This window comes from Fukomys damarensis, unplaced genomic scaffold (genome assembly GCF_012274545.1).
Source record: "Fukomys damarensis isolate Sample0158 unplaced genomic scaffold, DMR_v1.0_HiC HiC_scaffold_28, whole genome shotgun sequence".
Taxonomy (NCBI): Eukaryota; Metazoa; Chordata; class Mammalia; order Rodentia; family Bathyergidae; genus Fukomys; species Fukomys damarensis.
Window position 1 is genome coordinate 37,778,256 of NW_022900940.1, and position 17,976 is coordinate 37,796,231.

Consider the following 17,976-nt stretch of genomic DNA (forward strand, 5'->3'; position numbering starts at 1 on the left):
CTCCTTTCTGAGATATTGTCAGTCTTGGATTACAAAGCCTGTGTCCTCCTGATGCTCAGGCCTTGATAAGGGAGGTGCCTTCTCTCCAGCAGATCTGACTTTCTTGTAGGAGCCAAGGAGCTTGCTAGTGCCCTGCTTGGAACAAGGTGTGACCTGTCTCATATGGCTGTGTATTAAGGCAAGTCCACCCTGCACCCCAGTGCTGCTGGTGTGGAAACATTTCACTTCTTTGAGAAGCAAGAGCCTGAGCCTGAACCTGAACTGGCAGCTTTGAAGTTTCCAAGGAAATTTGAGGTTGCAGAATTTCAGCCTTCAGTGAGCTTTGCTTTTGAGGTTTTGATTTAATTTTGGCAGCCAGGTGGTTCGCAGAGGGGAAGGGTGTCACCTCAGGAACATTGGCCTCTTTATTCATTTATTTGTTCAGTCACAGCTCGGAAATTATTCACAGGCTAGCTACTGGGCTCTGGGTAGGCAGGGGTGGCAGCCTGGGTAATATATGTGCCGAAGTCAGAGAGCTCGGCTTCAGGCGCTTTTCTTGGGCTGGCCCGGGTATCTTCATGGTAAGAAAGGGAAGGGGACCGTGGCTCCACTGAGCACACTTGATAGGAGTAAGCAGGTGGATTCTTGGAAAATGCTGGACCAAGCGTGCAAGTGCACCATTCTCGGAGTGGCCTCCTGCCTAGGCCCTCCCCAGGTGACCCATAAAACAGCCATGGCCTGACGGCAAGCAGTAACAGCGCTTAAACTAGGGGAGGATCGATCGTGAGTTCTAGCCCAGCCCGGGCAACTTAGTGACGTAGCAAGACCCTGTCGCAAAATAAAATAATTTTAAAAGGGCTGGGAACGTAGCTCAGTGTAAGGAGCCCTGGGTTCAATCCCCAGTACAGCAAAACAAACAAACAAGGGAGGACTGCAAAACTGACTTTGTCTGGACAACATGTCATGGTCTCTAGGGCCAGGCTTTAGCAGGATAAAAGCGGTGAAGGTGTTTCCTCCCACCTTCCTCCAGCTGTGCACACCTCACCCCTGCCCTGCAGGTACTTGGGCGTGTGCGAGCTCAGACCCTGGGCCAGGATGCTGGAAGGGAGCGTGCAGCTTGGAGTCAGACGGACATGGCTTTGAAGCCAAGCTCTGTCTCTGTCTTTGAGCTTCCTTCTCCTCTGTGGAATGGAGATGACACTAACTAGCTCCTCCCGCCTCCTGGAACGGTTATGAGGGCCAAGTGAAACCCTACAGATGAGCTCTGTGAGTGTCGGCGTGAATGTTTAATAGGTTAAAGCTGCCCTGATTACCAGTCTCATTGTTTCCAGTTCTAATTGCTTTGGTGAAATTCAGAACAAGCTCAGTGTTGCACTGCGCTTCTGCGTCTGAGATGGCTCTCGCTCTTCCTCCTCCCCCTGGCCTCTTCCCAACTGGCGATTCTCCGCTGTGAGCAGGCCAGCTGTGGGGTGGGTGTGCATTAGGTCCGTCCGCTTTCTTCTGGAGGACCCGCCTCTCCAAGGGAGCTGTGCCAAAAGCATCATCAACAACAACAACAACAACAAAACCCAAGAATACTGTCTTGGGAGAAGCTGACTTGGTACCGTAGCAGGCTCTGAGAACAGGGTCACGACAGGCCACATGCTACCTGCAAGGGTTTAGATCTCATGAGGTAAACCTTAAACCAGAATATAAACAAAATCATCTTTATATCTGGGCTCTGTCTCAGCACCTTATCTGACTCACACGAGCCGAGATCCGATCTGGGCTTATTTTGTTCTCTTCACTCCCAGTTGGTATGCAGGGAAGTTTCCAGCTCATTCACTGCTCTGTCATCGCAGGACCCCAGGAAGATCTCAGTGAGCAAAGAGTGTATGAACAGCAACTGAGTGACGCTTTGTGAAATATTTGTTGCCCAGAGTTTAAAGTTCAGACTTCTTTGCTGCTAGCTGTGGTCAGTCACCACCCTATGTAATGAAAGTTGGTGTAAAAATCCACTGTTGTAATCCACGCAGCTTTTAGATGGTGAAATAAGTGGCTTTCTGAAGGAGATCATCCTGTCCCAGATTAACTGGCTGTGGCTTAATGAAAAAGGCCACTAGAGGACATTTGTCTTCTGGACTTGACGCAGGTGTCTGGCAGGAATGGGGCCGGGTGTGAGTGCTGGGTAGTGTGTAGAGGTGCATGCCGGGAAGAGATTCTACCCTGTCCTCCAGCGGGGTGGCCCTAGGGATAATAGGCTGCTGTCAGGATGTCTGGTGGGCGAGAGTTGTAACATCATGACCCTGTAATCCGGCAGTGCCAGGCAGAGCATAGTCTCGGTAGCTGATAGTCTGGGCGGAACGTAACAGGAGCTGCCCCTTACTGTGCACCTGCCCTGGGCCAGGGCTCGTTCCAAGTGCTGTTCACATGTTACCTGTGGTCTTCTCAGAGCCTGACCTGGTAGATACTGTTTCTAATTCACAGAAACATGCAGAGTTTCACCTTCCTCACTGCCTCCTACAAAGAGCTTAGGTTAAGGACTGTAGCATCTCAGGGCAAGAGAAAGTCGGGTGTGGTGGTGCGCACCTCTCATCCCAGCACTCTGGGAGGCTGAAGCAGGAAGACAGCAAGTTTGAGCCCTGCTGGGGCAACTTAGCAGGCCTTTGTCTCAAAAGAAAATTTTTAAGAATAAATAAATAATTAAAGATTTTTAAGGATTTGGGTTAGAGGTCAGTGCAAAAGCTCTGGGTTCAAACAAACAAAAGAGAAGCGAACTAAGGCCACAGGCCTCTCTAGGCAGGAGGATCTGCCTGCAGCGTCCCCATGCTCTACCCAGCACATGTTGCTAATGGCATTCTTCCGCTTGCTCTCCATCCAGGCAGATCCTTCTGTGCCGGCAGACTCCACCCGACATTCCACCAGGCGAGTGAGACACAGCCTGTGTGTCTCATGGACTTTAAACAGCGCGTGTGAGGGGTTTTGCCCTAAGCCCTCGGTTTTAGAATCTGGGACTCAGAGTGCCGCACTGTAGCCAGGTAACTTTGAGGCAGTGCCTATCTCTACCGATGTGTGTATTTACCAAGAGAATGAGAACTGTCCCCTGACCTGCCTGCCTCAAGAGTCAGCACACAGGCGGGACATGATGGCATACATCTATGGTCCAGCCTCCCCCGCAGGCTGATGCAGGAGGATCACTGGAGCCCATGAGTTCAAGGCCGGCCTGGGCAGCATAGTGAGACCTCTCCTCAAAGGAGAAAGCAAATGAATAAATAAGAGGTAGACATATAAGGCCATGAGTTGGTTTCACTAACACCTCAGTGCTGGTTTCAGTTGTACGTAGGTGATCGGTCACCAAGGGCTAGACCCTGTCCTGACAGGAAGAGGCCTCAGACTTGGCTCCTCTGGATAGAGGAGGTGTCAGCGTCTCTTCTCTGCTGCTTCCTTCACCCCCCATCCCCTCCCCGTTGCTCCCTTTCTCTTCTCCAAGTAAAAGTCTCCCTTTTACTTTTGTGCCATCTTTTTATGCTTGTAAGTCTGTCTACCTGTTAGGGAAAACATGCAGTACTTGTCTTTCTGAGACTGGCTCATTTCACCTAGCATCATGATCTCCAGTTCCGTACACGTTTTGGCAAAAGGCATCATTGTGTTCTTTATGGCTGAATAGTACTCCGTTGTGCATGTATACCTTGTCCTCTCTATCCGTTCACCCACCGGTGGGTACCTAGGCTGATTCCGCAACTTGGCTATTGTGAATTGTGCCACAGTAAAAGCCAGGTATTCGGGGTCCCCTGTAGAACGCCTTCTTCTGGGTCTATGCCAAGGAGAGGTGTAGCTGGGTCATCAGCATCTTTTCTAGGCTCCCCTGAGAGAGACCCCCAAATGGAGTGTCTGATTTCCTAAATGTGCTGTGAGCTTGTTAATGCGGATCCCGGGGCCCCAGCCCAGATCAGCTGCTCAGCATCAGGAATGGCTCTGGCATCTGCCTCTCCAGTCATTCGTCAGGTGGTTCTGAGGGTGCAGCACCGCTGCTGCAGACTCTGGAACCTCCGTGCTCCGAGCAGAACCATGTTGGGATTTTAAATATCTAGGTACTGACTGTGTAGAAGGAGGCCCCGCCCCAACTTCATCTCACAAACTCCTATTCATCCTCGGGCCTGTTCGAATGCTCTTCCTCTGAGACGACCTCATCACCCTGATTGGACACACTTGGAGCACCTGCTGTGTACCAAGCACTCGGCCAAGCTCTCGGATGCGTGGCTGTGTCCAAGATCTCTCTTGGACAGTAAACATAGTCGTTGCCGCCACCCGCCTAACCTGCCCACCCTGGAGTTGAGAAAGTGTGACTCAGAGAAGTGAGTCGACTTCCCCAAAGATGTTTGGCTCTTACTGCATTATGGTTAGTGGTGCTTGGTCTGTGTCTCCAACCTGAGTGTGAATTCCTTCCCTGAAGGAGTTGCTGCCTTTGAATTCCTGGGGCCACAAACAGCTGGGAGGTCCAACAAACCTGTCTGGATTGAAGTAAATAGGAACCGTTTTGGTTGCTTCCCAGTTTCTACTTTTGTTCATGGTAGGACAGCAGGAGACTTCTTTGGGGATTATAGACTCCAGACACCCCTCAACTTTCCCATTGTTTCTGCAATTCTGGTCATTTGGTAGCTTTCTTCCGAGTAGCATCAGTAGATTTAGAAGTTGTAGGTTAGGGAGGGACTCAAGAAACTCATGCCTGGTTGGTTGGGCCGGTGATACAGAAGAGATACAGAAGAGATGAGCTTTCTTATGATTTACAGGAAGATTTTTTTTCTTATAAACAGTAAAAATACTGTTCTACACTTAACTTGGTAGGCCACCCTAGTCATAAATTTATAAATTAATTGCAAATATAATTATCTTTAGTTCAATGACTTTTCTGAATCTCAGTCTGTATGGCCATAAAATAGGAATCTTAGAGCAGATATCTAAGGTTCTTTCCAACATTGTGGCTCTGTGATTACGCCAGGACCCTGGACGAGGTTGAGAACAAATTTAAACTCCCCATGAACACAGCAGCTATGAAAATGGAATATTTTCGAATGAATTAGATTTTTTTTCCAGTCTAGTCGATTTTTCCAAATTAGTCAGAATCTGACCCTAATATCTAAATTTCTAAATACTATGTAGAGGGATTTTGAGAAAAAGGAAATATAAAAAGAGACTGTAGTAGCATAAATAATAATCCAAACCAATTATCCTAAAGTGTAATAGTTCCCATAATTCACTTACATAGCTTGGGTAAAGGTTTGGGGCAGGCAGCGTGGTGGAAATGGTAAGGACCGCACATGCTGTTTGAATGCTTGTTTTCTTTCTCTCCTTCATCAAAGCCCTAATCCCTGTTTACATTTGAATTTTGTTTTGCAGCGGAAACGGAAGCAGAGCGCCCAAGATGAAGATGCCGTCAGCCTTTGCAGTCTCGACATAAGCGTGAGTGCCGATCTTTAAACTCCCGCCCCTCAGTGCATCCGGGTAGAATCTAGATAAATCCAGCTGCACCATTTTCGGGGCTGGTTCAAGAAGACAGATGTTTGCCCCCTGGACGGGGAGGTCAATGGTTTGGCCTGTTCGGGTGCCAGATGGCCCGAAGGCCGGAAGGGAATTCCAGCCCATGGTGGAACGGGTGGCTTTGGATTTAGTAGATGTTAGTTTGCATCAAGATTCCATGCTTATAACTTGTGTGGTCTGTTTCTGCATTCAATAAGAATGAGAAGGCTCTACCCGCCCCCAATTTTTGAGTCAAATAAAACAATAAAAGTGAGAATAGCAAGTATATTACCTGGTGTGCACCAGGTACCCTTCACACATTAGCCTTGCTGTTTTTCTGTAAATGCAGAAGTTTGCACAAGATTTGGTAGCTGAATACTGGTGATGATAGAGATAAACCATTTCTTTGGGGGTTTTAGGCCATGTTCTTGGATGCTTATTTTCAGCAGATTTCTGGACTTGGACTCCTCTCCCCTGGATGTACCTGGGAAAGGCCACCCCCCACCTCTGGTGCCCTCGTTAACCAGGGGCTGAGGCTGGGGTGGGGATTCAGCCCCTCCCTGGGTGCATCCTGTCCCCTTATCTGTGCATTTTGTACACTTCCTTGGGGCTTAACTACTGTGTGCTCTGGATCCATCTAACATTAAACTATAGTGTCTCTCCTCTACAAGGCCACGAAAGCTACCATGATGTGACCCGAAGGCTGGAGAGCTAAGAACTAAGTCGTAGTCTTGGCCCTGCCTATAGCTAACGGTGTAACCACTTCTCTTCTGCTTGATTCAGTTTCTCCTTAAAAAAAGATTAAAGATCAGACCTTCTAAAACGACTGTGAAAATTTGAAACTCACCAAATATGGATTATTAAGTTCTCATGGGATGACATTTATTACCAGTACAAACAAGGCTATTTTAGCTAGTTTGAGTTATTGCGAAGTTTTCTGTGATGCAGTCAGTCGTGATGGAGTGAGCCTGAGCTGCATCTAATTAATGTGCTTGAGCATCTTTATTCGCCATATGGTATTTATCTGTTCCAGTCTTTGGACCATTTGATTGATGAAGTTGGTCCAATTTGCTAGATTGCTATGGTAACGGGACGGAAGGATGACATTCTTCCGAGTTTTACTTGACTCGCGGAATGCTTTATTATTGACAGGTGAAATCATGGAGCTTCCCCTCATCAGCAATAAGAGTTTTTGTGTTTGTACATTTTTAATTTTGTGGAAATTTACTTTTATTTATTTGTTTGTTTGTTTGTTTGTTTTTGGTACCGGGGATAGAACTCGGGTCCTTGCACCTGCGAAGCAGGCACCGGGAAATTTACTTTTAGAATTTAAAGACTTTCAGGATTTGAAGAACTCTTAGCCATGATGCATTCCAGGCCCCTCACTTTGCACATGAAGAAGTGGAGCCTCAGGAAGGTGTGATGACTAAGTAAGACTTTAATCCAAGCCATTTCTAGGACCATTTCTCATCATACGGTCTGCTTCAACTAGACATTGATATTTACTTTGCGGGAAAGCATGCTCTGGATGCTTTTTATCAGAGAACCACCAACTGTGTCCCTGACGTGAAAGGCTTACCTGGAGTTAAGAGTTAAGAGTTAAGAGTTGTGATTTGGTTTTTGTCTTAGTTGGTGTCAATGACCTTGCCTTCTTATCAAGGTCACTTGAGTTTAAAATAGTGAGTCATTTTTAGATAAAGGATTTTTTTCTCCTTGTGCAGCTGCAAATGATGTTGCCCTTTTTCTTAGCTATCTCATATGTCATGTTTTATTATAGTAATGAGAATTGTATAGAAATCTATCCTGTTCCCACCAACAGGGCTATGCTTTGGGATTCAGCTGTACCTTAAGTCCTTTCTGATGTACTTGGCATTTTTTTCTAAATGTTGCCAGCAGACCTCTAGAACTTATGAATTACCTCCACTCAGTATCATGTAGCATTAATAACTGTAGAAGTTAGAAGGATCCTGGAAGCTGTTGTAGGGACATGAAAACTTGTTTGGCATGTTCTGCTGGCACGCTCAGTCACAGGGAGAGACCAGATAGGTGGCAGAGCCGGGAGGGAACGTGGAAGTGGTACTGCCCACTTTAATGCCTTGTCCCCAGGAGGCACATGTAGGGATGAGTGGGATTGAACTAAGAGATGGGTAGAGCCACGTAAGAGGTGTTTGCTATAGATACAACAATATCCAGATAAGTATCTGAGCCTAGTAAATTAATTATGCCAATATGTGGCCTGCGAGAGTTACTCAGAGGAAATCTATCCTTGTGCTTTTAAATGGTAATATGTGGTAGAATCCTATCCAGTTCCTTACCTAACCAGCATCATTGAAGAGATTTTTGGTTTGGGTGGCACTGGGGCTTTGGTGGCACCCAGGGCCTTGTGCATTCTAAGTACGCACTCTACCAGCCCAGAAATTGTTTCTTGTTATTTTGAGATGGACCTTGCTGTTTTGCCCAAGCTGGCCTCAAAATCTTTGGCTCAAGCAGTCCTCCTGACTTTGTTTCCCGATAGCTGGGACTACAGGCACATGCCGCTACAGTTCGCTGAGGAGTTGTTTTGAGTCTGCTTCTATATGTAATGGAAAGTACCTGAAAAAGAAGTGGGTTCCAGTGGATGACTCATACTGGAGGATGTGAGGGTTTAGGAAAGTAATATTGGTAGCTCTCAATTTTGATTCCATTTAATAGTGGAAAGACAGTCAGCAGATATGTGCTATAAACAAGAAGCTGGTAAATGAGGGGATGGGGTCTTTCAGGAATCGTGGTCAAGTTTCCATTGAGTCCCAGCCCAATGTTGGGTACACAGAGGCTCTTGATAAATACTTACAGCCGAATTTTTTTGAAATAGTGAATTTCCCTAATGTTCCCCCCAGAAATATATGGTACACAGAGTGCTCTTGACAAATACAGTTGAATTTTTAAAACAGTGAGTTGCCCTAATGTTCTCCCCAAAATATATCTTGACATTAAAAAGTCGGAAAATGAGAGGTTGGGTGATATCTCTTCTTGATTAAAAACTACATGCCGTATGACACCCTGCAGGATTTCAGAATAATGATAGCGTCAGACATTCCCATGACATTTTGCCTTATTTTAAAGCCTCAGATGATGATTCTGATAGTTGTCTAGATGGGAGTTTTCCTACTAAATCTCCCTCGGGCTGCTTAGGAAACTTGGGATCAAAAGACCAAATGAGAGTGGGAAAAGCTGATTCTTACAAAACAGGGACCCTCAGTTGTGTCAGCTGGTGATAGCCCTGAGCACCAGAAAGTCTTACAAGATCCACACATGATTCCAGGGCTTCATGGGCCCCAGCCAAGGCCCTGTGTTAAGAGCTCCTCTTACAGGGGATCTAGAAGGATCTTAAAGCCCAGTGATGGGTCAGATATCTCCGAAGAACTGTTTTCGTGCCCTCCCCTCCCAGCATTTGGTGAAAAACAGATTTGGACTGGAGAGTATGCAGTAGTTGACAAAATAATTGGTTTCTATTTTTTCCCACCACTTCATCCAGTCCATTGGCTGAGCCCCCAGCTTCCGGGCAGAAGAGAACACAACTGTTCCTGAGGGGAAGAAAAAGGCAACACACAGTTTTGAGAACAACTTGCAGTGGAAGAAGGCTCCCCGCAGCCACCTACAAATCTCCTCCTGCGTCAGCAGATGCGAGTGGGGTGGCTGTGGAGACAGCGCTGCCCCTACAGCGCTTTTCTAGTTGACATCCTGAGGGTGACAGACATGGCAAAGACAGCTTTCCTCACGCCCCAGCCAAGGGCCTTACAGCTCAGTGCCAGGCATTCTCTCTGAAAACAAGCAGGCTCTGCCCTGCACATAGAAAAGTTTCCAAGGGTCAAGTAATGTCAAAGATGAAAAGGAATATATGTTCTTTGTAGAAAGTTTGGGCAATGTGATCAGTGGGGTTTGACAGTCCCGCCTAAACGCAGTAGCTACATTTTAGTGCATTTCCTTCCAGTTAATATACGTACCTCTTTAAAGTGTTTTCGTTATAAAGTATTTCAGACATACAAAATAGTATAACGAGGAAACAAAGCCCCACAGGCTACCAGTGCACCTGGAGAGACGTTTCCTTAGCAGCAGAGGCAAAGGCTGTTGTAAACCCTTCGCTCAGCCCTCCTGGCTGCCTGCTGCCGTCTTCGCTGTCCGCAGACCCTGCTGTGCACACGCGTCCCTGAGCGGGCCCTGTCGAGTTTATATAAGCACATGTGACTTTTAAAAATGGAGATCATATCACAAATTAATCCATTCCTATACTTGTCCCTTGCCGTGCTGAGAACATGATGCTGTACCCTGAAATACCGTATCTTCAGGAAGATTATTTTTAGTACATACAGAATGCCGTGTCAGGTGAGCACCCCGGATTTGTTTACGCCATCCTCCCCTGGGAATTTCGCCAAGTTCTGACTTTTCCGTATTAGAAGTAGTGCTAGTGGGCATCCAAGAATATCATCGAGTGATCTCTTTTATGAGTAGGATGGAGTCTGAGATACGAGATTCCTGGCTGAAAGGGCAATGCGTAGTCTGTAAACCCGTGAACGGGTTTATACCCTTCTGGCAGCTGAGCTGGCAGTGAGAGGTGGAAGCGAAGTTTAGCACTGTTGAGTGTCGTAGGAGTGGGAGAACATTTTCCTGTCTCCCCGGTCTGCCCTTTTCCCCACCACATCACTCATCTTTTTATTTAGCTCATCCGTACATGTGCGCAGCAGTAATGTCTGCCTTCCTGGGGAAAGTGGGCGCATTACACAACACTCCTCAGTTCCTCTTCCACCCCTTCCCCTGGCGGGGGGCTTGGTGTGGACGTTTGCTGAACACCCCTGGCCCCCCACACCCTCCAGCGGTCCTCTCGGGGCTCAGCCTCGCTGTCTGAGCGGGGCAGGGTGTCCTTTCCATGCTAGTGGTCCTCCCCCGACTGCGTCCTCTCTGCCAGCTTGTGGACACCGGGGTGAGTTCTGTGTAAGCTCCTTCCGGGCAAGGAATACTGGGGGAGAACACGCCCACACCCCCCACGCTGTGAGATCCCGTATTGTTGTTAGAACTTTTCTTCTGTCCCCTTTGAGAAATCTAGATGGAAGTCCATGTTGCTTGCCTCTTGTGCTTTCTCAGCCCTCCTAAGGAGAGCAGTTGAGGGAGAGCTGAGCTGTCGTGTTCGAACAGTGGGGTGGTGGTCTTTGGTCGCTCACATGATCATGGATCCTCATTGCTGCTTAGCACTATTCAGTATCTCGGTGGTCTTCTGCCTTCTTCCAGGGTGTCTTCCACACACCACCAGATCATCTTTCTAGAGTATAAATCTTGTATTGTTGAACCTGCATCACCTGGCTCTGCCCATTTGCTCACCTGCTCACCTTTCTCCTGAACCACTACCTTCTACCTGTTGTAGATACAGCCCACTGGTTTTCTTTCAGTTTCTGAAACTTCTCATGCTCCGTCTTGCCACTGGGCCTTTGCACATGCTGTTATCCTATGTCTGGAATACATGCTATCCGCACACTTTGCCTGGCTTGTGTCAACTTATTCTTCATATCTGTTTCTCTTCTAAGAGGTTCCCACACTTCCAGGATTCTTTTTATTTCCCCCTCTAGCCAGTCTCTGTTCTACCCCTTACGCCCACAGTCCTAAGCATATGTCCCTGTCCTGGCCTGTGTCACACAGTGTGGTAGTGTCTGTTTCCCGGTCCCTCTCCCAGCCATTCCATGAGCTCCTCTAGGGGAAATCTGCATTCTGCTCTCGTTAAGCCCCCAGCTTCTGGCACAGGCCTTGAACCATAGTAGGTGATCGGTAAACATCCAATAAAAGTTGGGCTTCAGGTGTCCCCCTTTGCATGACTGAGGGAAAGGGACAGATAAATGCTAGACAGTTGGTGGCATTATGAAAGGGAAGGGGTAGAATTTTAAAAATCTAACAAGAAGAGAAGAACATATTTACTCCAGATGTATAATACCAGGAAAACTTTTGGACTCTGATCACTCAGCAGGCTGTTTCCTGAATGTATTACATTGCACAGTACAGCCATGGGCTGTTTACAGTCTCACCAGTAGCTTGTCAACTACAAATGATGTTTGTTTTAGCTGTTCCATAAAAATGTCTGGGGTGGATGGATGAATGAGTGAGTCTCAGATTGTGTTACTCAGATGGGTATGTCTGAGCTGCTCGGTCTTATTTTTATTAGCAAGGGTTTCCTGGGGGTAAAGACCAGTCAGAATTTCAGGGAAGGCAGGACCAAATTGCTGCAGTCCTCAGCTACATAGCACAGCCGTGGGAGACCCGTTAGATGCATAAGAAGAGCAGCCACTGTTAATTGAGTGCTTATGATGTGACAGGCTCCATGCCAGTACACAGTTTATCTTTTCACCCTTACATTACCCCCATGGACATGAGGAAAATGGATGTCTAGAATTATAAACTTGCCTGAAGTCTTACAGATAGCAAATGGCATAGTTTTAGGATCTGATTTCCAGGCTCTCCTCCCAGTCTCGGTGCTAACTACGGTTGTTGTTATTATGTTAGCAAATAGCATGACCTTAAATGTTGATATATTTAAGTGTTTGTATGTTCAGTGCTTTCCAAATACCTTGTTTAATTCTTACAGTGGTCCTGTGACCATGCCCTTTTTGCAGATGAGGAAACTGAAGCTGAAATTCCCTGAGCTTGGAGCCATAGCTTATAGATTCAAGGCCAGGAAGGTTGAAGACCTCAGCTTCTCCATGCTGCTTCTGGGTTAAGGAAGCAAGGAGGAGAAAGCGTTTGGATCACTTCAAGTGCTAGGTGATTTCCAGGGCATTCAGCTGGTCCCATTACTAAGCCAGCTTTGCGGTACAGGCCAGTGATGCTCAAATTTCATTACGTTGGCATTGCAATTTCTTACTTGGTTACACAGCCATTGAAAGCATTAGAGTTGATATAGAAGAGGGGAAAGCTTTCTTGTCTTGATTAAGCTAATGATGTTTCATTGCCAGGATGTTCAGTGAGACACAGAATAGCAGCAGGATTATTTTATCTCTGTTTAGCAGAGACCAGAGAATTAAAAAAAAAAAAAAACAAAACACTATTTCTGCAGTTTTGTTTGGGAACTTGCTAACTGGGAGATTAGTGTTGCTCTGGCCAGCACGAGGTCCTTGTGAATTACATCAAGATTTTAATAATGCTCTGGTCACCGAGGAGCCCATTCTGTTGTGCAGACTGGGTCTTCATTAGCACGTGCCCGTATTTCCCCTGTTGGCATTTTTCTGCTTTGGATGCCCAAATTGTCAGGACCGCCTGGGAAGTCGTTTGGTCCTTAGGCGGTGGAGCCCCTGTGTGCAGTGCTTTCTGGTATCAGGTTTGCCCAGTGTTGACCTAAACAGTCGCACCTTGTCTCTGCCCAGTGGATTGGGTTCTGCGTTGTACTAACCACAGGGAGCTTTCTCTTTGATCTACCTTTTGTAAAGTGCGATGACTAAGAAGCTTCAGGACATGCTTTCAAAAGTTGACGGTCCTGGGCTGGAGATTTAGCTCAGTGGTTCTGCCACCTGCTTCACAAGTGGAAGGTCCCAAGTTCGATCACTGGTAACAAAAAAAAAAAAAAAAAAAAAAAAGTTAAGGGTCTGAAAAAAAAAAAAAAAAAAAAAAAAAAAAAAGTTGATGGTCCCCAAAAGTGTAAGTCATATCGGTTTGGTTTTTTCCTGCTCCCTTTAAGGAGACATCCGTGGGGGCCACATTAAATGAAGCACTTCATACCGAAGAATATTTATTTATTTGAATTCATAACCAGAATTATAAATTTTGGGAGCTGAGAGACAGAATATCACTTTGTGCTTTGGTTTCCGTACCTGTAAATGAAACCATAAAATGCCTTGCTTTAATAAGTATTTTAAAATATGAAAAAAATAATTATAAGAATTGAAATGAGTTTATGGAAGGGGCTAAGTACTAGCTGAGGGCTGGGGAGTAAGCTCAGTGGAACTGCACCTGCCTCAAAAGCACAAGATCCTGAGTTCGATCCCCGGTATGGGGGAAGAAAAAAACAAACCCAAAAAACAAAAGTAGCTGTCATAATACAAAATCAACTTTATGGCCAAGTTTGAAGATCTTGTTGGTACAAGTATTTCATAAGGAGAACTGATCATGATTTTTTTTAAAAAACTACTATAGGAAGACATGTACACAGGATTTTTGTTGCAGCATTGTTTATAATGGCTAAAAGATAGAATAGCATGACTGTGAAATGTGTGGAGACTTATACATACATTGTAGAAGGTAAGTGGAAAATGCACTCGAGAGCACAGTGTGTATGTTGCACTCCCATGTGTTTATATACATTTTTGTCCTCAGGAAGGAGGAAGCACGGGAGACTCTGCGAAGGTAGGGTGGAATCCTAGGAATGAGGAAATTAAGTTCCAGGGGTTCCTAACCTATGGCACTTTGAAACCTACAAACACTCCCTTCCTTAAGAAAAGTGTTTCTATATGCTTGAGTTGTGCTTTAAATGCATAACTGTATAAGAAACCAGTTGTCTTGAAAGATAGTTATAAAACATTAAAAATCAAATTTGTGGCAAGAGCTACCTATGTGCTTCTTTTTTTTGGTACCAGGGATTGAACTCGGGTCTTTGCACTTGCAAGGCAGGCCACCGAACCGCTGAGCTAAATCCCCAGCCCTATGTGCTTCTTAATGCGTTAAATAACAAGCTTTGGCAACTCGTCTGATACTACAGTACTCACGGTAAGCTGCTAGGAGTGAGTGGCATTTTGAAGTAGCTGCACTGCCTAGACTTTCTTTGGAAAATATGATGATTTCTGTAATAAAGACGCCATAGCTCTGCAGATGCTTCTGACTTGTGGCCTCTATTCCTACCAGGGAGAGATGCAAAATTTCAATTGTTGGTGAAAGTAAAGATCTATGTTTTGCCATCCAAGCTTGAACATACCTGAATTTTATCTGTGGACCCCTTTTGTGTATGTGTATGCGGGACAGGGGATGAAGACCCCAGACAAGGATCTCTGATGACGTTACCTAGTTTGTTATGATAAACTCCTGCATTGCATTCCTTTTGTAACATAAGTGACTGAAAAAATGCAACAAATATAAATTTTAACCCGTTGATATGAGATTGTTAGTGTTAGTAGAGGAGAAAATGTAAAACATGTATATAAAAGTTATTTTTAAGAAGATTTTGCAATAGCCGTTGAATCAGCTCCCAACACATAGTGTTTAGATTTTCCTTTGAGCCTAGCTCAGCTGAACAATTCTTTGCCTTGCTTTTTGCAGTTGATGACCTAAGCTACCCCAGTATTTTAGTGGCTCTTTTTTGCCTTTTCTATGATTAAAAAAATAATTCAGTTGGGCATGTGGCACATGCCTATAATCCCAGCACTCTGGGAGGCTGAGGCATGAGGATTGCAAGTTTGAGCCCAGCTTGAGCAACTTAGTAAGATCTTTCAATCAATCAGTATAATAAAAATTTTAAAATAAGGGCTGTGTCTTACTTTTTCTTTGCTGAGACAAAATACCCAACATCATAAATTAAAGGAGGAATGGTTTATTTCAGCTCATAGTTTGTAGGGGTTTCACTTCATAGTCAGCTGGCTCTGAGGCCAGTTGGCATGGCAGAGGGCATCACAGAGGAGAAACAGTCCAAGGTGTGGCAGGCAGAAGGCAACAAATCAGCAAAGCCTGCCATCCCCTTTTATGCCTTCCATGCTACGGTACCACCCACATCTAGGAAGGGCCTTACCATTAGCCACAGCCAGAACTATGCTAAACCAGTCAGTGGACTAATTTAGTAATTACACACCCTTAATTTCAGCATCACATACTCTAGATCCAGCCACCTCTGAAAAGCCCCACATGAGGCTTTGGGATGACATCTAGATTCAAGTCACAGCAGGCTGGCACTGTAAATGTCTCCGCCAACTAAAAATCAAACAGCAGAGACGGAGCTAGTAGCTGTTCGTGTTTGCCCGCTCACCTGTCCAGGTTCAGCGATGAGCCTGGCCCTCGGTTTAGTGCCCCTTCCAGATATTTGAATATATATATAGAGAGATCAAAATTTGATTATATTGGCTTATCAAGACAAGTTGTCATTTTAAAATTTCTCCTTTGCAACTTGCTCCCCTGGTGCTTTGAATAGACTTTAAAAAAAAAGCGATTTCTGAAGCAAGGTTTCACTATATTGCCCAGACTGGTCTAGAACTCCTGGGCTCAAGTAATCCTCCTGCCTCAGCCTCCCAAATAACTGGAATTACCTGTGCGTTCCACGATACCTGACTTTAAATTTTTGTTTTTTAAAGAGCAGTTTTCAGTTGAACAGAAAGTCCAGAGCGTTCCGATGGACTTCTTGCCTCCAAACATGTACAGCTTTCCTGTTATCTGTAGTCCCGGCGCATTCGTCACAGCCTGTGAACCTTCACTGTGCACACACACCATTGTCACCTCCAGTCTGCAGTTTGTGTTAATCGCCCTCGGTGTTAAACATGCTGCAGGTCTGTAAGTGTGTAAAGACGCGTGTCCTCAGCACAGCATCGCACAGCCCGCTTGCATTGCCCTGAAAAGCCTGTGGGCCCTGTCTTTGTAACCCTCTTTCCCTTCTGACCTCTGGCAACAGCTGATCTTTTTACCGTCTCCACAGTTTTGCCTTTCTCAGAATGTACACCAGTGGAATCTTATGTAGCCTTTCGCACACTGGCTTCTTGCACCTAGTAGTGTGCACTTATTTCCCCCAGGTCTTTTCATGGCTTGACAGCTCACTACTTTTTTTATCCCTGAAAAACATTCCGTACTATAGATGTGCCACTTTGCCCATGCCCCCACGCCCGTGAAACCTAGAGCTCATTCTTTTTTTTTTTTAAGGCCTGCCAGCTTCATTAAGTGCCTTGTCATCAGATGAGAGCAGCGCATGTTTAGTGAAGGGTGCAAATCCAGTCCAGAGTTCTAGAACTGTGTGTGGCACCCTGGCTGGAAACAGCAAGCGAGCCCTTTGGCATCGGACTTCAGCAGCAGATTTCATATGTATAGTTGATGTACTTTGACAAAAGAAGTTTTAGATTGTGCTTATTGTTGCATTAAACAGATGGGTATCATTTATTTTTAATACGATTCTCCACTGAGGAACATTTTTGTTGTGTACAGTATCTACCAGTTATAAACAATGACTGTCCTCATATCCTGGGGCAAGCAGTAAGGTAGATGCAAAAAACATTTTTAAACTGCCTATGGATAATTTCCAACTTTAATATTAGAGTGGATCATATTAAATTTCTATTTCATAGTCTCCTTTTTTGTGTACTTTGTACCCCTTCCATGAAGGGCATCGAAGAAAAGGGATCAAAACTTAGTTCCAAAGGCAGATCTGTACAGGGTGAGAGTTATTGCTGTCAAGTGTAATTCATTTAAGGGACAGTGTCTACAACTCTTGTTTTCTTTTTGTGCCAGGAATTGAACTCAGGGCCTTGTGCTTGCCAGGCAAGCGCCATGCCACTGAGTTACATCCCCGGCCCAAGTTTGTAACTCTTAGATAACCACAAGGACATTCCTTCTGTCAGCCATAGTTTTATATGTGATCTATATAATATATGTTTATATGTAAATAGTATATGTAATGTTTAAATATCGTGTACACATTTATCTATTATATACATTCAGTGTGAGTTTAAAGAATAAGCTGATATTAGTGACCAAATTTACATCTCGGCTGCCTTTTAAAATGTGCACTTTCTCAGTAATATCATTTGGTGTCGCCCCTTTCTGGATTCCTGGAGCTCCTCCTCTCTGCTTGCCGAGCAGGTGTTTCCCAACTGTGTCGATTCCCAACTGTGTGGATCTGGTCATTTATTCCTGTTTCGATAGCAGAGGTTGTTTTCCTTTGTTCTTACTCTTCTCAGTAGTCTGATACCTGTTCTCTGTGAAGAAAGGGTGGCATGTTGGCTTTCTAATCTGTACTCGTGTATATAAATGTGTCTGGCCCGGGATGGCGAACCTTTTAGAGCTTTCCATGACAACAAACAGCCAGGTGTGGCCCTTGTGCCACCAGCCAGCCACCCCTGGTCTAGGAGCACCCCACGGTCCGTGTGAATTCTTCCACCCTGCTGTGTCAGTTGCACAGACCACTTTCTGGGGACAGCTGACCCAGGAGGAGCAGGCAGCCGCTCTGAAAGCGGTGTTTATGCCTGGTGTCGGAGATGAGGCATTCGAATCTGAACCGCGGGCTCATCTTCAGTGCTCCAGATGCCATTCTTGGGTTAACTTCTTAGAAGTTCTGCAGGGAAACTGAGTGTGCAGCGTCTTGTGGTCCTTTTCCAAGCAGGCTGACTTTTCTTCTCTGTCCTATTGTTCTATCTCTTTATTGAGGATGTATGTCCTCCACACCCAGTTCAAAATATTAGTTTCTAAAATTGGGATCTCCTACTTCGTACTTAAATCAGTAAGTCTGTTATTTGGTAGATGAAAGTGATAGTTTTGCTGGCCAGCTATGCACAAATTCCACTCAAGAGAATACTTCTCGCTATAGAT

General features: G+C 45.4%; 1 protein-coding gene across 4 annotated transcripts in view; it reads left to right on the forward strand.

Moving 5' to 3' along the window:
- Nucleotides 1–17,976, forward strand: part of Arhgef3 (Rho guanine nucleotide exchange factor 3) — a 316,326-nt gene that overhangs the window by 153,133 nt on the left and 145,217 nt on the right. For all 4 annotated transcript variants that reach the window (XM_033757008.1, XM_033757003.1, XM_033757006.1 and 1 more), the window contains one exon: nucleotides 5,356–5,418. In XM_033757008.1, the coding sequence (XP_033612899.1) occupies nucleotides 5,356–5,418 (63 nt within the window). The remainder of the gene's footprint in view (nucleotides 1–5,355; nucleotides 5,419–17,976) is intronic.